Here is a 26,848-nt window from a genome sequence, read left to right on the forward strand (position 1 = left end):
CTAAATTTAGTCAGAATTAAATTGAATTAGAATCCGTTACGATCAGCATTGCATCAACCTTTTGATGTCTCTAGGTCACGAACGCTTCAATCGAGTTTAAACGATGACGTTCGTTTGTAATTCGTTCATTTCGTTCATTCTTTTCATGTCAATCACAATTCATTACCATTGCATAAACAAAAGTCGGTAATAAGTTCAAAACGTGTTTGAGTTACTAAAATTATAAAACTAGTGGTTTTGTGAGCTGAAAACACCGCGAGACCCAATTAAGACCAAGCAAGTGTGATGAAAAACATTGTGTGTTAATCCGGGGGTAAGAATATTGTTACTCGAGTCTTTAATTTACTCCAGCCTACGGCTGTCATGAATATAATAGGCTCGTACAATATTCCACGTTGCACAAATGTACTATTGATACAGTTACAGAATTTCACGAGTATAGATTGGGAAATGCGAACTGTACCTAGAGAACGATCAGACAGACGTACGAAAACATTTGTGGCGTTTTCAACCAAAAGGTACCACATTGTCGGTTGTCGATAAGGTTGATTTCAAATTGATCTATATGGAAATAGCGCCTTATTGACAACCGACAATAAGTACCCTTTTGGTTGATAATAGCAGATTATTTGCCCGGTCTAACAGTTAAGAACTTTTTCTACAGTTTATGAAAAAAAGGAAGTAAAATTAAGAGTTTAAATACTTACATTAAGTATCAGTCATTTAAAAACTGTAACAGGTAACAAGGGAGATCCTATAACTATAATATTAAAAACTAAACTTAAAAAAAAATGAGATTTATTACAACGTCAGCACGCCAACAAAATCTTTATTGTCATCAATTCGTTAGAGAAACAGACACGGAATCAATCTCCCACATAGTATAACGAGTGTTACATTGGATCTGTTCCAATATCTACTATTCGTTCTAAAAGGACTTAAGTATCAACTTATTAGTATAGACTGGTATACATATAGGTCATTTTGTGCTTAAGAGTTAAACCTATTCGCTCTAAAAGGGCTTATGCGAGAGAAATTCCACATAAAAAAACATCATTTCATATTGGAGTATTATCCCTCAGCCCTCGCTTCTAAACGGACTTAAGTTCCACCAATATCCTATAAAAATAAGTCGTTTTGTGTAAGCATGCCAAGAAGGGTACCATTGCCCGTCCGTTGGCATGGAAGCCAGCCTTTAAAATACACTAATAGTGTGTTTTTGAGCCAAAAAGGTCTATGACATTATGTGATCGTCAATGGTTTTAGGAAAACATCCAAAATTCAACAAGAAAATGATTTCGAATACTATTTCTAGAAAGTTAGTAGTAAAAACTTCAGACATCGCCATCTCTAGTGCAGGCTACATGTTCAAAAATATAGAACATTTTAGGTAAAGTTCTATGTAGGTACATCATAAAATACCGTTCGTATAGGTATCCGCAGGTCATCAGGCGGTTCGTTCGCTTGTTTGCCACCTTCATGGAGTAAAAAAAGTAAAGTGTAAGTCCACATGCAAACTTACTTAAAAAATAGCGTTCAAAAGTTTAGAAACAATTGTCCGAAAGCTACAAATACTGAAAATGTTTGGCTCGCGAATCCAGGTCGGCGAAGTAAGTCGAGGCCACCACTGACTCAAATTATAACTTTCTGGAGCAGTTGGCAAATAAGGTATAAATTAGCCTGCACTTTACATTATAACATTTCATTGGTAACCAGGGTAGAGTTGCAGAAAATAGGGGCCAGGAAAAATGTTTATATAGAGAAAAATAAATATTTTTTAGACTCTGCTGCCAGTCGTAAGATCAGGCATATCGTGAAATTCCTAGGCATATCATGCAACGTGAAAATCTTTGTCTCCTTCTCGTTCCCTAAGTCGACGAAGCCCCGCTACGCGGGTCTCCTATTTCTGGACAGTTTGCCCTTCGGGCATCTGAAGCAACCTAACGAACATATCCTACCTATCTATTGGTTTAATGTGACTACCGTCAAAACATTACACAGGAACATTACGATCTGCCTGATCTTACGATCCGCCGCCGACATCTATAATACTGTAATGAAGACTCAATTGCAAATCATCCTAATAGATAAAGGACAAGAATGCACGTTTTTTTACAAAGTTTTGTATAAGTTGCTTTTAACGCATCTATCTTTTATACCCTTAATGCAAGCATATTATTCTGTTTTCTGATGACCTCAAAAATAATGAGGTGTCGAACGTAATTATTTTTCTCATTCTAACCATACATCATACATATATAAACATTTCCAAGTAATTTATATATAATGTGTTGTTCCCAATTCCTTAAAACCTATCCCGAATGCAGCTTGTAAGATCACTTTAAATATTCTTGTTCCCAGAATTGTCTACTGAATATTTATATTGTGTCCTGTTTTCAGCGTTTCAAACTAAAATCATCCTTAACATGACGTCATAGAGTATATTCTTATACTTAAATCTTCGAGCAACACGGAAGGGAGGCGGCATTCGCACTATTTCCCCTCTGCCGAGGTACAAGATTAGCGCGTCAATCTAATCTAGCGCGGGTAATAAAACTAGTTGCACTTGGATTTTTCACTAGACCGAGTCCAGACGCGCGCGTGAACACTGCTGCACAAAAATGCCTGTTTGCTCGGTTTTTTGTTATAAAAAGAGGTCGGGGGACATCAAATTTACAAAAGAAAGTGTTACATTTCACATGTAATATTTTTTTTTACATATCATACGTTTAATTACATTCAAACACAATTATTATATTTTAGTCTCATGTAATTGTTGGATTTATCGATTTTGCTCGCTCAGTACAAATTGCGGATCGGTCGAGCGACAAATCCGACTTCTCATCTCTCAGAATACAATCTTCTTCTTCTTCCGGCCTTATCCCACTTTTATTTGGGGTCGGCTCTCCTAATCAATTTTCTCCAGTTATATCTGTTCTGGGTCGTCGTTGGATCTATATTCTTATTCTCTAGGTCTTTCCTAACTACAGACATCCATGTAAGTCGGGGTCGTCCACTCTTTTTCGGTCCTTTCATGCACTCTAGCACCTTTCTAGTCATGTGGTCCTCCGGTCTTCTCATGACATGACCGTACCATCGGAGTCGTGTTTCCGTTAGCTTGTCCTGTATGGGTCTTATTTTGAACGAGCCTCTTATGTAACGGTTCGGCACTTTGTCCATGAGTGTCACTCCTGCAGACCACCTAAGCATTCGCATTTCAGCGACGTGAAGTTGGTCGGATTGTTGCTTCTTGAGAGGCCAGCATTCTGCGCCATATAACATTGCTGGTCTGACAGCGGTTTTGTACACTTTTCCCTTTACGCGGATGGGCATCCTCGGGTCACAGAGTACTCCTGTAAGCTCCCTCCACTTTTGCCAGCCCGTACTTTTACGATGCGCTACGTCGTTGTCTATGTAGCCGTCCTTGGTTATTACACTGCCTAGGTACTTAAAGTTTTGCACAGTTTTAAGCGCAGTATTTTGCAGGTGTAGGGTGTGTTGGGCTTGTCCATTGGCAAAATTGCAGTGCATATATTCAGTTTTCTCTCTGCTTATTCTCAATCCCGCTTTTTCTAGGGCTGACCTCCAGCTTTCCAGCGTTCTTTGGAGTATTCTTGGCTCTTCATCTATGAGGACAATATCATCTGCGTATAGAAGGTTCCAAGGTGTTGGTTTCTGGATATTAGACGTGAGGTAGTCCATAACGAGGTTAAATAAAAGCGGGCTGAGAGCTGACCCTTGGTGAACTCCAACATTTACGTGAAACTCATCACTCATGAAACTCATCTCTCAGAATACAATAACATACTTCAACGAAAATGTGTTAGTGTGCGTGTTGTGACACTTGTCACTCGTCCGTACACAAAAAGAGATCGAGGTTTGCAAGATTTGTCTTTGACGTGTGTCATTTTCTATGTATTTGTGTCGTCATTACAGATTGGATTTTGTATGTAAGTGTGTGAGAAGTGCGACTGTGTGCACCTTTCCCCCCGCGAAAAATGGCAGAAAGATTTGTACGGTGAGATACCGCTTGGGCCCCTCCCTTCCGATGTGTCGGAAGCCGGTGTTGCTCGAAGACTTAAATATTCTCTTGGGACATCCGAACAGAATGCAACTAGCTTCTTATTCGAAAATAAACTTTATAATTATAACAAAAGGGTTCTAATTGGAATGTTTCCGTACTAGTCGCGTTTGTTAATTCAGCTTTGGTCGATATGTAAATTGTTACATTTCAATGCATCTTTTATGAGCAGGGTTACCAAAAAGACGAGATTGAAAATTTTAACTTTAATTTGAAAAGATAACTTCCCGAAAATTTGGCACATAATAAGCAATAACCGAGCTCCATACCGAGCTACAACCGGCTCGTTTTGTAGATTTGACAGGAATGTACGGTGAATGGTATTCATCATTCGATAATGTACGATTTCTACCTTCAACCCAACTTCAACCACATAATGTATGTTAATACCATTGTGTAATTGTGTATTCAACTATTCAGGAAAAGATCGCATATTATAATTGACTTTTAAAAAATCCAAATTCTTTTTTAGACTGCATACTTACAAGCCCAATTATGATTAAAGGCGTCTTAGAATTTATTGCAAACTAACTTCTGTCCGCGATTTCGTCTGCGTGAAATGATGATGACGATTGATATACTTAAACTATCCCATGTCCATCATAAATCGGTTTAGCGGTTTGCGTGAAAGAGGTAACAGAATGACAGAGTAACTTTCGCATTTATAATATTAGTAGATCATTGGATTTCAGCGGTAGGTACTGGCATTAAGGTCCACCCTACACTAGCGTCTTTTGAGCGTCAGCGCTTAGTCAACTCTATGGCTGCTGCTCGACGGAACGTTGGCGCAACTGCGCAGCGACGCCATTTTCCATAACGCTGACTAGAGTGACTAGACGCGGACGCTCTAAAGACGCTAGCGTGGGGTCTCTCTAACAGAATAGAAAATCTTCGCTGATGACCCTAAAAATTCTTAACCAATCGTATTCCGATCCGATAGGCCAATGGTATTAAACCTCACGGAGTGACTATTCTGAGCGCACGACGCGATTTCAATTGTAAACACATTCATTAAAGCAGCCAATTTGATGAATGACAAGCGGTGTATACATTTGTATACATACATTTTATTTTACCACTGAAGCGTAAACTTTGTTCCTTGGGTTTCATCATCATCATATCAGCCAGAGGACGTCCACTGCTGGACATACGAGGTGCGGTCCAAATATTTCTGCCTGGAATGGTTTGGCCGTTTTAAAAAAAGAAAAAAATATGTCATTTTAATTGTCATTTATCCTATTCTTTTGGATATAGATTTTGGGTTTCTATTGTTTGCGGTTTTTATTTCACGGCGATTAGAACAACAGGAAATGGAAACTTTTTTTCAAGCTTACAGCGAAGTGAACGAAAAGCGTGCTCTCAGGAAGTTTTGGATGCCTATAACAAACATGGAAAGAGTTTTCTGGAGTCAATTGTTACTGGGGACGAAACAATGGTTTTGTACTATGATTCCCTCTATAAAAGAGAATCGAAGGAGTGGCGTCGTCATGGTGAACAGCGGCCTCGGAAGGCGAAGGTAACGCAATCCACTAAAAAGACCATGGCTACCATGTTCTGGGATTGTCAAGGAATACTGTTGATGGACATAAAAGAAAGTAATACCACGGTGACTGGCAGCTCCTACGCTACCCTTAAACAACAGTTACGAGAGGTGACCAAGCACACACTTCGGGGAAAACTTAGCAGAGGTGTGCGCCTTCTCTACTACGATGCGCCCATTCACACTGCTTTAATTACCAAGGCTGCTGTTGCAAAGTGTGGCTTTGAGGAAATTCGCCACCCACCGTATAGTCACGACCTGGTCCCTAATGACTACTATTTGTTTTGGAAACTTAAGGCAGACTTAAGGGGAAGACGATTTTCTTCAGATGGTGAAGTGACCCATGCGCGGTTTACGCCCATTTTGAGGACAAACTTTCAGAGTACTTTTACAAGGGTATAGAAGAGCTAATTTACAGATTTAAAAAGTGTGTTGAAATAGAAGGGAAATATATCGAATAATAAAAATAGTTTTGTAAATGTATGCGCTTATTTTCTATGTCAGGCCGGAAACTTTTAGACCGCAACTCGTAGGCCTCCCCCAAAGAGTGCCACAATGACCGGTCTTGCGCCACCCGCATCCACTCCCGCGTCTCCTTGGGTTTACTTTGATCAAAACTTCTTTTTCGCAATTGTACTCAAATTACCTATGCATTATTGTTTCGTTAATTTGTTTTTACATCGATTTTGCGTTTGAATCTGAATCGCGGCGGAGGTTTTCTTGCACATTGGTGCAAACATTAAGGAGATTTTTAACTTAGCAAACTGGTGTTGCGAGGCCCTGAATAATATATTGTTCACCGGATCAAAAATTAATTGCTTTGAAGGTACACATGCACTGACACTGATTATGTTATAATTTCGCAAGCCATTTCTGTCAAAGCCGGCAAATAAAACATGTAGGTGCAATGGGTTCTGCCCCCATAGAAAATTTGAATTTGCTACTGACAAAGTGGTTTGCCAGAGATTATCAGCGACATTAGGGCATTACCAATCGCCCGACAAAACAGTTTCCCAACGTCACCCGCACGATTGGTCATCGCCTGAAATAAGTACTATAATGAAAACTCCGTTAACTACAGTTAGATTACTTACTGAGACGTGATTAGTCCAGTTAGGGTTCCAGCAGAATGGTTTTGCTTATTAAATTAAATGAGCAAAACAACAGAGTCGAACTAAGCTGTCTCTGCATGACATTTGCAATGACAAAGTGACAATGCCGTTATTTATGTCAAGTTTCTATGAAAATATGACGTTTGTAATGAGTGACACTCCCTCACTTTGTTCTATCTATTTGCGTACCGAGTCACAAAACGCAACGCGTAATAGATAGACGCACACTAGAGTGCTGTAGAGTGCTGTAGTGCTGTAGATGCGCTGCGTAATGTAGGTGATAAGTGATAACTGATAGCTCTGATGGTGCCATTTCGCGTGCGCCCCAGCGCTGTTCACGTTCCGGCGATGTACCGAGTGATAAGTGATGTGATATCTCAGTGTAATATTACGTTTTCTAAAAAGTGATGTAATATAGCATTACTTTTTGAAGCACTATTTCGCGCATGTGTACTATCCAAGAACGTGCGAAGTTAAGTTAGCTGACTGACTCCAGTTGCATTGATACCATCAACTCCCAGAGGCCTAAATTATCCAGCCAAACGAACTTGAAGTTTTAAATTTAAAATTTAATTTTAATTCTCATTACTAACCCGATATCGAACCGGTACAAAGCGCTTGATTAAAACGAATATTAAGTAATTAAATCCTTTAGCCGCCCATACTCGTATAACAAAACTTGCCAAGACAAATACAATATTTATTTGTCAAAATGAATGTAATGGGAGACCTTTTTATAGGCATCTGGGCGGCCGGAGGTGATTAACTCAATGAATGAATTACTAATTAGATATCTGAGTCCATCCTGTAATGTATATGGTTTCATAAAAACCACAAACCTCACGAATGACCAGAACCCTCCCATCCCCATGTCTAACTTTTTGAACGTCATTCATCTCGTAAGTCATAGATCGTTGACCGACTCCCGCGCCGCACCTCCTCTTGTGGTTACCCCCCCCCCCCCCCCCACTCATTGGTGGCTAAAATGGGCTAATCGACCCTAACTAGAGTCGGGACCACCCCACACTAGCGTCTTTTAAGCGTCCGCGTCTAGTCAGCGCTATGGAAAATGGCATCACTGCGCAGCTGCGCCAACATTGCGTCGAACAGCAGCCATAGTTGACGTCGACACTCGGGAGACGCTAGTGTGGTGGTTCTCAGGGTTACCAGATCCGAATTATTTGTTAGTCCCAACAACACAGAACCCTGCGGTTAAGCTTTTAAACGTCATCCTCATCTCGTGAGTCATAGATCGTTGACCGACTCCCGCGCCGAACTTCCTCTTGTCTCTGGCTTCACGTTCACGTCGGTTGGCTGATTGAGTGAACCACTTTAACGTGATCTCTGGTTTACCGCACAGACTACACGGACACCGCATTAAGTAGGATTTATATACAAAGAGCACGAGGGTAGTGAAGTGGCATAAGGTGCAATTTAACTTGTAAAATGCTACGATTTGAACAGTACAAGTGAGTTGTATTCTAAATACTTCACCATTTTATACTATAACTATAGGAAAGTAAGTCTTTTAGGTAAGTATAGTGAAGTAAGTATTTTCCACATGTGTAATTATCATATATATAAAATTGAAAAACCAGAACGGGATAAAAAACGAGCGAAGAAGAGAGATGGCGCCTTACAAATTTCTAAAAAAGTTTTTGACACGTATCTCGAATACAACGCACGTATGATAAGAAAAAACTGTTTAAATCTATTATCTACATATGAGAATAAAACTAGAACATAAAAACTATCGCTTTCGATGCGTATTTAATTTACAATAAGGAAAATAAATTTTCATAACAATCTTCATTTTACGACTTCGACCATTTCTCGGCAACTCTCGGTTGCTTTCGTTTGGCGGTGCTACAGATTAGACCAAATAATCCGTAAGTTAAAGTAACCTAAATTATGTTTGTCATGTTGGTATACAGGTATTTCTGAGTTTTTTTACACGAAGTAAAATAAAAAGTGCTGCCAACCTCAACCTTAGCCCATAGCCCATACGAGTGAATTATGCCATTTATGACATATCAATCAAATTAATATTATCATATGATTATCGTGTTAATAATTTGTATTTTATTGTTTTAAATTTCTTTATGAGTTATTATTATTCAGATTGATTTTCATGGCTTCGGCAAACATTGTCATTCGTCCAGGGAAATGGCTGCCGAGATGAGCCAAAAATACAAAGTTATAGAATGGGAGACGAGCGTACTTGGGACAACAAAATGGGAGACGCCCGATGGCGAGAGCTATCGCAAGATCGCAAGAAACATGACGTGATCTGGTATCGGAGGCAAGTTGAGTCCTTTGGATCGTTGCGTCACCTTAGCCGTAGTAATGTTAAGATCCAGAAAGGGAAATGGGGACTACCTACGTTTGTATGAAAAGGCGATTTATGGGTGGTGGTCGTCCATATTCGTGGCTTAAAGCGGAAAATAAGTAATCTAATGAACGTTTTTGCAACTAGGCTTACAACAATAAGTAATAATTTTATGTTAAAACAAGTTTTAAATAAATACCTACGTACGTTATAAGAAATTTTCGAATTAAGTTATCCAAATAACGGCTACCTACTTGACAAATAAGAAATCCTTATCACAGTTATAAACCCCGGCAGGGTTGAATACATAATAATGTCGGTATTTAACTAAACATAAGACAAACTCTTTATTTCATTTACGCGAGCGGAGCTGCGGGCCCGTCTAGTTAAATAATAAAATGTAAGGGAGCGCTTACTTATGTGTGGTCTCTGACTTTAGCAAGCGAAATTTCTGTTTTCCATGTTTGATGGCTCTTAGATTCGAAGACTTATTTTTCGGGAATGGTGTTAAAAATCAGGTTTCCGATATTTCAGAGTGAAAATTCGAAGATCTATTAGACATATACGATACTAATTTATCTGGGCCTCTACTCGCTTATGCTATTGGAATGACACTTTTTCTGGTGTGAATTATGTCTTCTCAAATTGACGCGTTAACTTGATGTTCTCATTATTTTTTGTTAGTTTTAAAATGTAAACCGGGTATTTATGTAAAGCGGTTATATGTATAGTGTTATGATAATGGGCGATTAGATTATATGACTTGGGTAATGAGTGTCGCAAGTTTGTTGAACCTAGCTAGTTTATAGAGTTATGTATTACTAATACGTTCACTTACACGCATATGGTTAAGTTACGAGTTCGTTCATGTGGTCATTTAACTACCTCGACGTTCCCCTGAAAAAATACTTCGAATCAACTTTTAACCCCCATTTCCTTTCACAGACCAGATTTAAAAATACACGATTCAAGCCTTATCGCCCTAAAAACCCTGCATAAGAAAAAATACCAAAATATGATGTAACAGGATGGCCATTTTTACCGTATAATATCTAGAGTGTGCCCTTTATAGGGTTACTTTAAACAAAGTCCCCCGCCGCGTCTGTCTGTTTGTGTGTATGTATGTTCGCGATAAACTCAAAAACTACTGAACGGATTTTCATGCAGTTTTCACCAATCAATAGAGTGATTCTTGAGGAAGGTTTAGGTGTGTAATTTGTTAAGGTTTTATGTAACCCGTGCGAAGCCGGGGCGGGTCGCTAAGTGTCACTATAATTCATAACTTAAATTGACCCTCTTGGCAGTCTTGGCATAATAAGTGTTTTACTAAGGCTTTAGGAGCACCGCGTCTTTTTATGGAGGTGTCGTTATAAAAACACTGCTTTGGTACAGGATAAATACGGGATTAAAAACAAACTCTTGTCCAAATTTAGATGAATAAACCCGTTCGGTTATTTTCGCATGATCGAGCAAAACCATTTTTATACTTAAATAAGATGTACCTAATAACTAATGTGAAGATATTACTATTTCAATAATTCCATGTCTACATCTAATTTTAGTTAGGTTTAGACATGGAATTATTATCGAACAAATATATTTTTGTCCTTTAAAAAGGCACATGGGCATAAAACTTAAAAGGTTAAACAACCAAGTCATAAAACAATTTAAACCCAAACCAAAGCCGTAACAGCAATTGTGTAACAGTATAAGAAGTATTACTAGGGGACAACTGTCAACATTGACCTTTCGTTTATACTGGCAACTGGTAGTCAATTGTGATTTAGGGGCTAAGGCAGTGTTATTGGTTTTAGTATGTAGCCCTCATGACAGGAATAGTACGTGTTTTATTAGATTAATGTTTATAAAACTTGTGTACAAGGGGTATTATCAATATCAAACAGTAAAGAATCAATCACTTTCTAGTAGCGTTTAACTTTTCGCCTTGCTATTAATAATGTTTAACAAAAATTAAAACATTAATCAAAAAAATGTAGTTATTAAGTCCTTAAATTTCGGACATATATGTATAAAAATTACCAAACTAGCTATTTATAGAACCACATGGCAACAAAATGAAAGATATCGCTATGTCTAAAGTTAAATGATAAAACCCATTACATTCTTTTAGAAGGCACCTGGGACTCGAGGTTAAATCTCTGTATGAGCCGCAAATTATAAGAATAAGAATAATATTTATTTAAAAGAAAAATCCTTACTAACCTTTTGAACGCCACAGACGGCAATTGACGTCAACGCAATATCGTGACAACGACGCCAAAGACGCCATTTGACGTCGATCGTTTTTTGATGAAAATCTACTGAAATCACTTTTAGGGTGGCATTATTTATTCACAAAACTAAATTTTACCCCCGTGGCGTCAGTGGCACGGAAAATGGATGCACCGTTTGGCGTTCAAAAGGTTAACAATTATCAATGTTCTGTGGCCCCAGGGCCCCACACTACACTAGGCTATGCCTGTCACGTGGTAGCCGGATTCATAATTCGTAAGCTAAAGGTTAAGTAAAAACTAATCTAATAGGTAATGTAATAGTTAAAGAAATTATTGACCGAAGCGAAGCGAAGGTCTACGTTTTGACTCGGGCATTTTGCTTTCGTATGTCCGGATGTTCTCCTCTACAGGTCGCAATTCTTAACCGATTCTCGTGAAATTTTGTGACCGAATTTTATGACTAAATAAAATTTTTTTGTCAATCCGGTTTTTGGAAATTTTTAAAAATGGCGGAGTCGTGATACCTGGCGCCTAAACAAATAGTCGTATCGATATCATAAGACTTTTTTCTTTTTGAAACATGTTTACAGAGTTAATAGCAAAAAATGCAGAAAAAAATTATCGCTGGTTTAGGCGGTATTTAGATATTTAATTTTAACTAATTTTAATTTGAGAAGGAGTAGCTAAATTTCGTCAACCCATCTAAGAACTATTTGGCTCAGTTTGTAAACGTTCGCTTTTTCTGTTTGCACAGAGGGTCTGGGTTCGATCCCCAGTAATTGTATGCTGGGATATTATAACTTTTTGTATTTTTTTACACATAAATTTCGTATTGTTTTTCTTTAATTTACTATACACCGTGTTTTTATTGAATTCCGTTAACTTCGGGGTATAGTTAAGTACGTTTATAAGAACTAAATGGCATAGTTAATTTTCGAAAAAAAAATTTTTTTTTGTTTTCTTTTTTGTTTTTTTTTTTTGTTTAAAAAGTAATTAAATGTAGCATATAGCGTTGTTCTAACACGGGCATTACATTTAACTCAACCAAACAATTGAAATCTGTGACATATCAATGTCATTTCGTACATCAATCGACCGAGATTGTACTTAAGTTTAGTAGCAAATGTATGAACTCATTCTAAACACTAATCAATATGTAAGCCGGCCCTAAGGCAAGTGTACACGCTTGTAGAGGCCTTATAGTAAAAAAATAAATTATGGATTATCTCCGAAATGGACTTAATTAGAACATCGGTGTCTTTGAGAAAGTTACTTGATTTAAGCTCAGGAATGCACCCTTGAAATTAACGGAAATCAAAAAAAACACGGTGTATTTAAAGCTCTTAGCACCATGTTATTTCAAGCTCTGCTCGCGAGGTCTACAGCTCACAGAGCCACTAGTACATGTAGGTATTAATTCACAAACTTCGAAACCGTTTAAGTTTATCAATAGCCACGATTTAATTTTAACCGATGACACAGCATCGCACAATCCTCTTAAACTATCACAATAGAAATAGGTATGCAAACCTACCGACCAACTACACAAGACCTTCCTTGTATTAAATTAAATACGGAACATAAGTCCAAGATACATTGTTCAGTTAAAGATGGAATGAGTCAGTAGGGCTACCGCCAATACCGAAAATCGTCAATTGCGGGCATTTTTCTCTGTCACTCTAATTACGCCTTCATTGGAGTAAAAGAGTAAGATCCCCGCAATTTGCGAATTTCGGTTTTCGCGGTAGCCCCTCTGACTGTCGCAATATAGAACAATACAGTGTTACATTTGAAAGCTATAATTTGCATTAAATTCAAGGGTCGTAAATATTTATGAACTATGAGTTCGTGTCATGACTTAGGCCAGATATTATTATAGATTGGCGGGTCTGTAGTGCGAGTTACTGTGTCCTCGTGGCTTAGTTAGGCCTTGGTCTCCAGATGAAGCAGTCCGTACGCCAGGTATAGTTTGGCCCAGGACTGTCTGATTTCAAACATAGACAGAGACAATCATACACTGTCTTTGTCTTCTAGTACTAGCACCCAAAAGAAAGGTATGAGTATAGTTATCCTGGTTCTTGCACTTCATACTGACTGAGAAGTTGTGTTTGCAAGTCTATATATACATATGTTGTCACGGTGTATTGGAAGATATATTCCGGACATGACGCTGTATGCACTAAGCAGCGTATGAAGTTTTATATACCTACTAGACGTGCGCGCCGGTCGAAAAAAATCGGGCGGCGGCGCGCCACGAAAAAATCCACGGCGGCGGCGTAACGCCGGCGGCGTGGGATTTTCAACTTTTCAATATACGTATAATGAGAAACCAAGATTAACTCTTAAATCAACAAGGGAAAAAAATCTCAAAAAAACTGTGTTACATCGTTTTTTGATTTATTGTAGAAAAATCATGAAAAATCTAATAATAATTTTGAAAAAAAAAAAAACATATGTCAGTATGTTGGACGTTGCCAGGATCGGTGTAAATAACCGCGTAATGAAAAGACGTTGCCGAATATAGACTACCTACTTTATGTGCATAAGGTTTTTTAGTCCAATTCATGTTTTTTAAAATAAATATAGAATAATTGCATTTTTTAATTAGAAATACACTTACTGATATTGAACTATACTTGAACTTGCTGATAATGTCAACTTATGTAATGAGTTAAAGTAAAACCTATTATTTTTATATTTTTGGAATAACTTTATAGCTCGTAGGTGGTAAAATTTTACCAGTCATTGATGTCTTTTATTTAAAATTAAATCAAACTTAGCGGGGTATTCTAGGAAGCAGAGCCTCTACCATCAGTTTTAACATTGACATAACGCTCACGTCTACGTAATTTACTTTCTGTACATCTCGCTTCCACTATTGCTCGCATATGCGAGTACGAGCGAGATGCATAGAAAGTAAGTTACGTAAACGTGAGCGTTATGTCAATGTCAAAACTGGTGGTAGCCGTACAGTAACATTTAAGCAATGTAACACTTTAAACTCTCGCGTTTTGTACACATATTTAATTGCACAAACGGGTCTACCGCGATATAATATTTAAGCAATTAAATATTTGTGCAATGGTTTTTACAATAATGCATGCACTTTTATCAAAATTTTCCTAACAAATTTCTTTAAAAAATGAAATCTGGTCTATCTCTTGATGAAAACAAATCCACACACAAACAGGAAACAAACACACACACACACACACCACATCCACCGGAATAAAATCCATAAAAATATTTTTATATCTATTTGGTTCATTACGTTGTAATACGGCAAGTAATGACTTTTTAAAATGTTTTGAAACACCTAACATCCCTCTATTTAATTTATTTACCACAAAAACTACCAGAAAATTTAATAATTTTACTCTTCGCATACTTGGCAACGTCTAACATATTGGACTTAGCAAAAGTGCCGTGTAATCGACAACGGGCAAAATACTGGACATTACATTTTTTACACTTGTTTTACCCATAAACACAAAACATTTTTATGTAAATCATATTGCCACGTAATAAACAGACCAGTTAGTAACTTATTGCACGTTTTATTTTAACGCTGCTTAATACTGTCATATAAAAAAAATTAAATATGGGTAAAATGTCAGTCTGTCGGATGCTTCCTTGCAAGTTCTGCGGTCTGTTATGTAGGACTTTGACAAAAATATTATGTTCAGACTGGTTCCCAATATTTTGTTATTTATTTATAAATAACATATCATTCAAGTAGTATTAGTAGTAGCATGGTATAATAATATACTCCGCCTGGTACTCCATTCCCGTCTTTTCTAGGTCACCTAACTGACACGCGCCTACGTCATCATGCGACAGCGCTATATGATAATATGCGATAGCGCTATATATAGCGGCCATGTTGTTGTGACGTAGGCCCGTGTCACTCTGGGAATGGAAGACCATGTTTTATTAGACTATGAGTAGTAGTAGTTATCTGGTAGTGTAAGTACGCTACCAGGGGAAAATAACGCTATGCTTAAATATTTGGTGCAGAATTTTTTTCTTGGGATGTCCAGTATAGTGGACGTTATCGATTTAAAGGTTAAAATAAATCAAGCAATGGATTAAAAAAAACGGGACAGTCGGAACGTTAAAGCTAGGCACGTCGCACGCGCTTTATGTCCATTGACTTTAAATTTGTACTCTCTTGCTGGTTTTGTCTCGGCGCGAATTTTAAACTACCGGCGGCGGCGGCGGCGCGCTGACTCCTTATGGCGGCGGCGCGCCGCGGCGGCGCGCACGTCTAATACCTACTATGAAATCAGTAATTGTAATTCATTTTAATCTCATTGTAAATTGTATTTTTTAACTAATGTTCACAGTACTAATTAATAAATCAATCTATCTATCTATCTATCTATCTATGGTGTCAATCCCTGTCAGCATCGAACGTAATTATGTACTTACACATTGTAAATTAAGTCTTCAAACAGGTTAAAAATAAATTTAAAACTGCGAGTTTTTTGAGATTCAGTTTTCTAGTACTTACTTTGCTTTACTGAAACATTGGTTCTATTGCCAACTAATCCGCTAATAAGTTATTTATAATAATTTACTTTCCACTATCTGTTATATCATTTTAATATCCGTTATGCAATTTTTTCATCGTTTTCACTTCATCGATCAAAATCAACCGTGAAATAAGTTTGGCCTAGGACATTAGAATTCTTTCAGTGAAAGTTTTCAAGTAATACTGCAAAAACTATTCGCATTGTAACTTTGCGAACGAAATTAGGTGTCCAGTTTTTTATATGCAGTATGATAGGTAGTGTACAGCAACGCTTTCTTTTAAATATGTTGAGTTATTTCAAAAAAATCCCCATTCCTATTACATCAATAAGATATTTTTTTAGAAACTTTAGGATTTCCTCAAATATATCATAGGTATTCCAATCTGTGGTATTCCAATTAAAAAAAAAACGGAAAATGCACTTATGGTTCTCATACAAGTTACAGTTTCATAATATGTATGCAGTTTAGTTAGAATACATGTAAAAAATGGCAATCCGTAAATAACTTTATACGATATACATTCATGATTCAACCTTTACCACAAATGTATTTAATTACAGTAACTCAGTTCTTTTGGCCCACTTATTCGTGATATAAATATATTTCCTTAATATTCCTGTGTGTGCCGCGTCGTGTAGACATTCGACAGTGATACATATCAAGTAGAATGAGAATTTGAGGTTATTCGGAAGAGTAACCATTGCCTATAGTTCCTCCTCAAAGCACTGCGCTCATAGCCAGCAAAAAAACAAGAGATGAAGTCCACTATTTGCGCAAATGAGTCGAAGTGAATTGCCACCATTTTGTGGCAAAAACTGTAGACGTACAGTAGTAAAGTACTGATGAAAAATAATCATTACCCACTTCAGTTACTAAGCCATTGCTCGCTAAAGAAAAAAATAGCACACCATCAGTGATTCACCATACCCCGTTCCATCGCCATTTTAGTCGGCCTTTTTTTACCGCGAAAGTTTGACAGGTGACTCATTCGGAATTCGTACTTGATCTTATTTTTTTTCCTGCACACTATGGCATCATTCATTCAGCCAACTGTTTTAAGATGCTATCTTTCCATTGTTTCGATGTTAATTCGTGAAACAGGTGGATCGAAACAGTAATTTATCTAAAAATCTGTTTAACTGTAGTATGACTAATCCATAGACAGTTATTTTAATCGTAACATACTAATAAATAAGTTGGAAAAGACTTCCTTGTCTGTGGTTTTATTGAAAAAAGGCGGCAAGAATTTACTGAAATAACTCGACTTTTGCGTTTGTCTTAGTGTTTAATTCCTTAGTAGTAAGATTGACTTTGCCTTGTTTTATGTGTTTGTTTGAAGTTAGACACGTGTTAAGCGTCTGCTTGTCTACAGAAGAGTTATTGGGTGTATTTGTTTAAATGAGTAATGTATTTACATTGTAACAAGTTAACAGTTGGGGTTAAAAAACTTTTGTACCATTTCGAGCGAACCACACAACATTTGATGGGTTCCGCATAGAAGTTTCAAATTATATTTTTTTATTTGGTTGGTAAAGGCGGAGCTAATTTAGTTTTCTTTTATTTCTGGTTCCGGTAGCATATGGTGCTCATTGTTTCAAAATAGGCAAACCAGTGCACAGTGGGAATATATTTCTGACCATATAACAATACCTATCGAAACATGTCTAGCAAAATTCGAGAAAAAATATTTGAAAACTCTAGCCGCAGCAGGTCTCCCATTAAAATCTATTTTGAATCTTGTTTCGACAACTCATAATTGCATCTTCTTGTCAAGTTTTCATGTCTGGGTGGCTAGAGGATAAATATATTTTAATGAAACAATTTTTGCAAGTATTGGTTACGTAAGTATTTCACGAACATTGAAATAAAAACCTTTCAGTGCTTTCAGTTCCTATTTTAACTCAAATAACTGTTAGCTAGGAAGTCGCTTCTGCAATCCATTAAATTGAATTCCAGCTCGGCTTTATTGCGAGCACTATTAGTCGCCCGGTATATTAAATATACTCTGTACTAGAGTTCAAAGGAATTATAGCCTTATAATTTGAATCAATAATGCAAGAAATACATTCAAATTAGGAAGTCAACTTACGAAATGATATTGCCCAAGATGGTCATTAAAAATCTAAATTGGTACGGCAGAAGTAGATTTTTAATTAGGAATATAAATATAACTCATTGTTACGTCCCGGATTTATCTTCAACTAGATATATCCACTGGGATAGGGGATCCACTGTTACCACTTAATAACTCTACCCTCCTAAATCCCAATAGTATTTTATACAATCGTGATATAATAGAGAGTTTTTCAGTCGAGTACCGTGTTTAGACAACGAAGCTTGCTGAGTTGTCTAAGTAAGGTACGAGATTGAAAAGCTTGATTATATCACTATTGTATACAATACTTTTTCTACGCGTCAACAAAAATAATACTTTAAACTAGTAGAATCATACAAACAAAGCTAAGATACTCCAGCAGCCGCGATACCTTCATACCGGTACGCGCCCCGGCGGGCTGGTCAACGACACCTTCTCGTAACTCATGAGGCCCTGGTACTTGCTCCGCGGTAAATTCAATTTTTAGACAGTTGTTTTCTCGATTTCGGCGACCGTAGCCTATGGAGACTAAACAAGCAACGCTAAGTGGTTTTCGTAGTCTATGGATGTTGCTATATTAAGGGTGTCACATGCGCGTTTTTGACTTATGGAGCAATTGTTTCTACTATACAACTTAAAATAAATAATTATTTTGAGCTATGGTTTTGTTTCGTCCTCTTGATCGCGGCGAGCTGTGATTGGTCAATTTCATTATAGTTGACTAAACTGTATCGAAATGAATATTATAGTTGAGTTGAGAGCCCATACATTAAAAATACCCAATTGCAGTTTGGTATAAGAAATCTTAATTTAAGAATTACAGTAGACGAGTAGAAAAAGTCATTTTTGCAGTTTTGAATTTGGAACCTTCTTTTATTCCATTGTATGTAGTTCAAAATTCGATTTGAATTTGTCCTTTTAAAAGAACATTGGGTGGCTATAATTGAAGTTCAGGAATAAAACCATGGGATCATTTACTTCTGTCTCTCTCTCTAATTAAAATAAAACCATGGGATCGTTTACTTCTGTCTCTCTCTCTCTAATTAAACTTAGAAGAGCAACATCTTCAATTAGCCACCAGCCCCCCACTGGTCTATAAAGCACCTCATAAAGCTAAGAAACCCATATTTGGCATGATACGTTTGATAACTTAGCTTTAAAATCAACTGTACAGTACATATTTCTGCAGGGCTTCTTTGGATGACCGGCAAACCGCTAAAATGAAAAGTCCAGTACAATTTCCTTTGCAAAACCAAAACGGCGAAGAGAAATTTCCCTCTCAGTTCCACTCCACATACGCCTTGCATAATTACCCGCAGAGAAACTTCAATTATATTAATCTGGTTAAGTAATCTTAAAACAATTGCTTTTTATACCTCCGCGGTGGCAAACAAGCATACGGCCGCTTGTATGACAGAATCGCACTTAAGGACGAACGACACCAGATTTGTAAAACATTGCCCCAGCTTGAAAACTGTAGTAATGTATGGAATTATAAGGTTAGTAGTTTCATCAAACTGTATTCTGTAGATACGTGGGCCATACTGAAAGTTTCTGGATTCTGATAAAATGAGGCGACTTACTTTGTCTTAGTGGCCAATTCCAGGAATTTTCAGTATGCCCTAAGTACATCAGTCCCGAGGAAGCCTTTGTTACGAACCGGGGTTCGAACCCACAAACTAAGGCTTGGAATGATTGGGTAAAATGGCTATCTCATTGAGTTTAGGTCATATCCGCAGCTAATATCCGTCCTCTCTCATTAACATTACTATCATCAGACCAAGCTAACTGTGGACAGACTTTAGTTGACAAAGTGTCAAAATGTCAGCATAAACGTTAAATGCCAGTAAAAATACTCGTAAAACGGATATTATGGCACTTCCACAGTGTCACGTAAAAGTTTGTGCAAGTGCTTGGTCCGGCTATATTTACTACACAAAAACTAGAAGTAGGGAGTTAAATAGGTATAAATATTTATTACCAAATTAAATGTTTAACAATAAAATTAGGTACTAAAATAAATTGCTTTCCTTCTTGCTACTTGATTGGCACAAACATGGTGAATATTTTGAGACTTCTTGGACTTGTTTCCTAAAAAGCAATTGATATGTTAGTTTTTGTAGCAAACTGTACCTTTTTAGCTATACAATTACATATCATACTTTTAATACACTTTTTGTAGATACAAGTAGGTATATAGGTAGGTAGGTAGGTAGGTAGGTAGGTAGGTAGGTAGGTAGGTATACAAGTGGTGGAACTTTTTTAAAAGTTGGGATTTTTCTCTAAAACTGGAATATTTTACAGGAATGAAAGCAAGTTTCTAAGAAAATTTCTCATAGAAACATTTTCAATACTTTGTTTTGCAACTTAAGAAACTTTCCGATGGCAATCAGTACAAATTGTCAAATAAAGTAAGTTTTAAGAAATCACTTGTCAATGACTGCCGGAGCCTTAAGCTCCAGAGGTATAGGCACCGAATAATCAAAGTACCTAATTGTAATAAGTGGTGAACGGTGTTGGTCACACATCAGTGGCGGCGCGTCAAACGTATCCATAGGCAAGCCGGGGCTAATTTGGCTTACATATTTCTTTTACAACTCTGCTCAAACGTCCAAAAACAGGCAAGCCGATGGGAATCGGCTTTTATGGACGCGCCGCCACTGTCACACATACTGTAAACAGTGTTAAAAATACTTTATATTCAAGGGGCCCACTGATTAACAGTCCGCCGGACGCTATCGGCCTGTCAGTTAGAACAAAATTTTGACAGTTCCGAACAACTGACAGGCCGATACCGTCCGGCGGACTGTTAATCAGTGGGCCCCTTCAAGCCTTTCTTGTAGTGACTGTTTGTTTACCTAAATAAATAAATAAAAAAATCACCACCACACCGGAACTTGACGCAGCGTATACGCAGCGACATCATACTGCATCATAATTTTCTAACACATTTTGAGAAGAAGCGGTGTGGCCGATCAAAGCTCTTGTGTATGCACTATCCTCCTAAGGCCCAACCATACAAATGAATAATTGAAAATTTGCCACTGAAATTGCGTTGTTGGAAAATTTTACGAAACAAAGCAAAACCGACTGTGTTCCAATTGAATAGGATATCAATTTCATCTAACTGAAGAGGTATTACTATAGGTAGGACCTTGGGCCTTAGGAGGCTATTCCGGCTCGGCCACGACATTACGCGACTGGCGACGGCGGCAGCGACAACTATAGGTGGTCACGAAAGGTCCGATCGCTGTGTCTCGCTCCAACCTGTCGCTCAATGTCGTGGCTGAGCCGTTCAGCAGTTCACCGGCGCGTGCAGCGCGTGCTACGCGCTTTTAATTTTTTTAATGAGCATCAGTTGTGGCTTGCCCATTATAAAATGTTATAAAATTATGGAGAATATTTGCTTGCCACGACTTGTGGGCCAAGGTGACCACAGAGTGGGAGCCCCACGAGTCTAACCGGGGAGCCGGCAGGCCCCGTCGGCGATGGCGGGATAACTTGGACTCATTTGAGAGGCTGGCCAGATATGGCACTAAACAGAGACGAGTGGAAGAAGAGGGGGGAGGCCTTTGCCCAGCAGTGGGGCACAGTGGGCCCTGAATAATACTAATAATATTTGTTTGTATAAATAAACTTACCGGTGTGTGCCTGTGCAGTAGAGTCCCCACAGGGCTGGGGATCTTAGTCGCGCTGCCATGCGGGCTGCGGGCTGCAAAATAAAAATACAGTTAGTATTAGTACATCCACATAATAAATAATAGTACATACTAGGTACAGAAGACTCACTCTCTAACAAAACGCGTCTGTTACGATCAGGATAGATATGGCCGCTAGGTAGCGACAGCGCCACGGCTTATGGCTAGCCACCAAAATTGGTGTGGAACGGATGTACTTTTAGCTACCTGTAGCAAAGCGACGAAATCGTGGAGTGAGCCACGCCTGGTACATCGAATTATTTAGTTATTAAAACAATTTCTAATCTATATTAATATTGTAACTACCCGCCCCGGCTTCGCACGGGTTAACAAATTATACACCTAAACCTTCCTCAAGAATCACTCTATTGATAGGTGAAAACCGAATGAAAAATGAAAATCCGTTAAGTAGTTTTTGAGGTTATCGCGAACAAACACATAAACCGACAGACGCGGCGCCGGCGGGGGACTTTGTTTTATAAGGCGTAGTGATTTATAATCTAAGTTAAGTATATTGATAAAATAAATTTCATCTAAATTCAAACACAAGACTCATAAGACATTTTCGATTTTTTATGACCGGTTTCCAATGTTTCCACAGCGGTTTCAGTTTTGAGTGTATTTGTGTGACCACCTGACATTCAGTGTTACAAAGGCATTCAACTATCGATTGGTCAAGCTGACCCCGGAATTATACGCGGTCATTTACCGCGTGAACTTCAATATTTCACCAGCCACGTGCGTATCTGAACAGTGAACACTGACCAGGCTAACCCCCTTTCATAAGTAGGTGCGTGGGTAGGTACAGCCATGCTCCGTGATTGTTGCGCCATTTAGGGTTCTAGCTAAATTGGACATTCATAGCGGATGCATTGAACAACCAATTAAACTAGCACCCTAAATGGGTCAACAATCACGGAGCTGCTACAACATCTCTTCAAAATGCATTTACACCTTTTTGCTCAGTTTCAAGTTCAGCTTAGGGAGGATCGGGTAAATTATCATCAGATCTTATCTATTTACATTCTACTGCCGAGCACAGGCCTACTCATGTAAATAAGGTTTCGCATACACATTTGTATTTCTATTGGAGAGACGAAGTGCAGAAAGACCTTAGCGAACTCGGCGCCGTCGACTGGACAGAAATGGCTTTGGACAGAGTAGCATGGCGGTCTTTGGTGTCGGAGGCCAAGATCCACTTCGGGTCGTGGCGCCACAGCAGTAAGTAAGTAAGTATTTGTATTTCTTCGTATATATATGCTGGTTCCTCTACGATGTTTTTCTTCACCGAACAGCAATTGGATCCGATGAACTAATTAAAAAAAAACTAAAACTGGGTAATGGGAAGGTGTAGTACGAGCCAGGTTTCGAACCTTAACCACAGATATATAAAACCTGAAACCTTAGAGCTAGGGAGACAGCGCTTTAAAATAGAAGACTAACAAAATCTAAATCTGGTTAAAAGTTCAAAATTAAAATAACAATCGTAAATACTTTAGTGCATAATTGAAGGGATGTTTACAAAAACAACATAACTGACTACACTGGTTGACACCTGAAACGATTAACAATGTTCTTAAAAACGTGTCAACCGCTCTAAGCAGTTATGTTGTTTTTGTAAATATCCCTTCAATTGTTTTCCATTCTATTTCCTCGGAAACGTTCGTATGTGTCATGCGACTTCAGTCAACATCAGTACATTTTGTACGGAGACTGACTAAAATAGCAAGACACGTTCGTACGTTTCCGTCAAAATACGATGGAAGATAATTATTATACACTACGTCTGTAACAATTCGTAAACCTTAGTGCAAAGAAAGACAAAGGAATGTCTAAAGTGATTTTGTTATTAGCAACTACTACAAGTATTTATTTACTTTGGGTCTAGATCTAGATCGATATATGTATGAAATTATTCCCAAAACACGCTACACGCTACAAGAAAAAGTTGATTGACGCGTATCGTAACACGTACTCAATTTTACGTCATGCTTACAATATTAATATTAATTACAAACCACAACCCACAGACCTACATTACCTACATACATACTCTACTCGTATGTACATAACGTAAGATTAACATATTTATACCAACATATGACCATGAAAAGCTATTGAAATAACTTTGTAAGAGTATTGCAAGAATTTAGAATATAGCAAGCCAAGATTGTAAAATAGTTGTAACAGTGTAAATAATGGTATTTAAGTATATTGTAAATGAAAGGCTATAGTGTTATTTAGTGCAGAACAATAATTTAGATACGCGCATAATCTATTGTAATATTTGTAATCAAATGTCGTAAGGGCCTTCCTAAAATCACTATCAACCATCAATGGGCATTAGATACTTTACTGGTCAAAAAGAAAAAAAAACGCACTTTTTTTGATCAACCAATAGAAGACTTGCCATGGTTAAGCCAAAATATTTTCAACTTCTGTTGTTGTTCAACACATGCATTGATGCTTGTATTGTACACAATGACACAGACACGTCGTGCGGACTGCGGACATAGACATTAAAACGATTTGTATACTCTGTGTCATAACTAAAACAGAACTTATCTAAATATGTAATGTGTATAATTACATTACTATGTATTTCATGGCGTCCACATAATCCGATTGGTTTGCCTAAACAAAGCGACATAGGCGGCTTATTACGTAGTAGTTACTTATTTAAAGTAAAAGTAAGTCAAAGCCAAAAATTTATCGGCTTATCCATGAATATTTTTTAAACACAGTCAGCAGCAGAAGTTGCTAAGCGGGCGAGGTGTTTAAAATGATCTTGACGCGACATTATTGTTAAGAGAATAAGAGCGTGTCAAGGTACCTAATTTTGAACACCTCGCCCGCTTTGCGACTTCTGGTGTCGACTGTACTGTACTTGGATGATTTACTTAAATACTTACTTATTTAAGTATTAATAAGGCTGCGCTTTACACTAAATAAACTTGTGCACTGTGTCATTAAGTCTAAGTAGCTAATGAAACATCGAAATAAACGTAACATGGTGGACGATTGGTGGATATTATGTGCCAAAATGGTGCCGAAGGACAATGATTATCGAATTCTATACAAATTAGTACTATGTATTTAAGTTTCGTTTTTAGTCTGCCCAATTCAAACAATACATCGTCATAAAACAAAGTTTTTGAGTTTGCATGGCCACTTCTTGCGAGCATCTTACAATATAAGCCATTTACCTAATATAACCGTCACTCATATCACGGCTTGTTAAAAAACAAAGTCGAATAGTAACAACACTCGTTCACATGTTTAAGAATAAACATATCGTCCACATGTACGTATAAAACAATAACCACACATTAAACCATATGGTTCAGTTGGCAACTAGTAAATGGTTCAAATAAAATTTGCTTTCTCCCTAAGTGGCCAATCATAACGCATTACCTATGCAAACTATGCTAAATCGGTTAGACGTTTAGAAAAACATGCTATTTCGAAATGGGTATAAACAAGGCTCTTAAACAAATTGATTCTTAGGCACGAAATGTTACGTGACGGATTTTAGGTCGCAATTTTAAACATACTTAAAAATGATTTTTGGAAACATTTTAGCCTTTTTTAAACATTTCAGCATAGCAGTCCCTATGCTAATTATTGAGACAGAAGTTTAATATCTAGGTATAGTTATTATATTAATATAGGTATACATATTGTAGTAGAGGAGAATTTAGTTTTATAGCGACCCGCCCCGGCTTCGCACGGGTTACACAAAACCTTAACAAATAAACCTTCCTCAAGAATCACTCCATTGATAGGTGAAAATTTGAAAACCGCATGAAATCCATCCAGTAGTTTTTGAGTTTATCGCGATCATACAGACAGACAGACGCGGCGGCGGGACTTTGTTTTATAATATGTACTTAGTGATGTTTAGGGGTTAACAAGCATTGGCTGTCGTTTTTATTAACATTGCTAGTGCTACCAGTAATACTAAACCAACTGAGATCCATGGCAAACTCATGGAATAAGGGAAATGAGGGGCCTGTGCTCACGGTCTCTCGGTCTAATTGGGGCGTCTAGGGCCTGATCCCGAATGAATGAATGAATTGATCGTTTATTTGCATCAAACAAGCTAATCCAGTAACTTTGTCGAATTTTGTTACCTGTCTCTTATGCGTCAAATCGCGCGGTTTTTTCGATTTTTGACAAAGTTGCGTTCGGAGCTCGAGGTCTCAAACTTGGATTATTCATTGGGCCAACATCATAAACAAGTCTGCAAAAAATCAGAACTACCGGATTTAACGCAAACGCTAAATGTATAAAATTACTGTATTAAGCATATAGGCGTTGAATTTTCAATTACAGAACGAGTATTGTTTTGCCGTAGGGTTTTGCCCGCTTTACGTCCCTGAATGCTATGTATTAAATTCAACTGGCCAACCGATGATATTGTAAATATTATATTGACATGTGAGAGAGCCCTTCAGGCCAAAGCCTACTCATAATAAATGTTTGAGATACTTTCTAATTTAGGCGAATCAGAAAGTACTAATTAAACTTAACCAAGCCTTTCGTGCCAGTGCTAATTGTCATGTAACATACAGCTGCCCTCATTTGAGTAGTTACGTAATTCCCTCATCTTCAATGCGGCAGTAGGAGTGCTTGTATGTGACTTTCAATCTGGAGGTCGTGGGTTCGAATCCCGCCTCGTAGCAACAAGTACGGCTACCACCAGTTTTGACATTGACAGATACGCTCGCGTCTACGTAAATTACTTTCTATACATCTCGCTTGCACTAATATGCGAGTACAAGCGAGATGCATAGAAAGTAAGTTACTTAGACGCGAGCGTATTTGTCAATGTCAAAACTGTACGGTTACCATCAGTTTGTCACTGACATAAACGCCGTCGAGAACGTAATTTACTTCCTATACATCCCGTTTGCACGAATATGCGAGTGCGAGCGAGATGTATAGAAAGTAAATTACGTTCTCGACGGCGTTTATGTCAGTGACAAACTGATGGTAACCGTACTGGTGGTAGTGTTTAAGTTGTCGATAGGATCATATTGGATTTATAGAGATTATAGCATAAGCATAACTTAAATAACTTAACATTGTATAGACAAAGTTACCCTTTTTCATTAATCGTGAGTGAGGTGGTGTCTATGCTACATCTGAGATTTATGTAACAGGCCTAGGCAATTAGGGTGTAATGTGTAATCGAGAAAGCGTTTTGAAGTGGAGGATTAA

General features: G+C 37.8%; 1 protein-coding gene and 1 long non-coding RNA gene across 2 annotated transcripts in view; one reads left to right on the forward strand and one right to left on the reverse strand.

The window, feature by feature from the left end:
* LOC134801884 (uncharacterized) overlaps window positions 1-26,848 on the reverse strand; it is a 95,746-nt gene that overhangs the window by 56,745 nt on the left and 12,153 nt on the right. The window contains exon 2 of the mRNA XM_063774536.1: window positions 21,569-21,639. Coding sequence (XP_063630606.1) covers window positions 21,569-21,639 — 71 coding nt within the window. The remainder of the gene's footprint in view (window positions 1-21,568; window positions 21,640-26,848) is intronic.
* The window catches only part of LOC134801905 (uncharacterized), a 537,245-nt gene that overhangs the window by 4,972 nt on the left and 505,425 nt on the right, over window positions 1-26,848 (forward strand). The window lies entirely within an intron of this gene.

The sequence above is a fragment of the Cydia splendana genome, chromosome 23, assembly GCF_910591565.1.
Source record: "Cydia splendana chromosome 23, ilCydSple1.2, whole genome shotgun sequence".
In the NCBI taxonomy this organism is placed as follows: Eukaryota; Metazoa; Arthropoda; class Insecta; order Lepidoptera; family Tortricidae; genus Cydia; species Cydia splendana.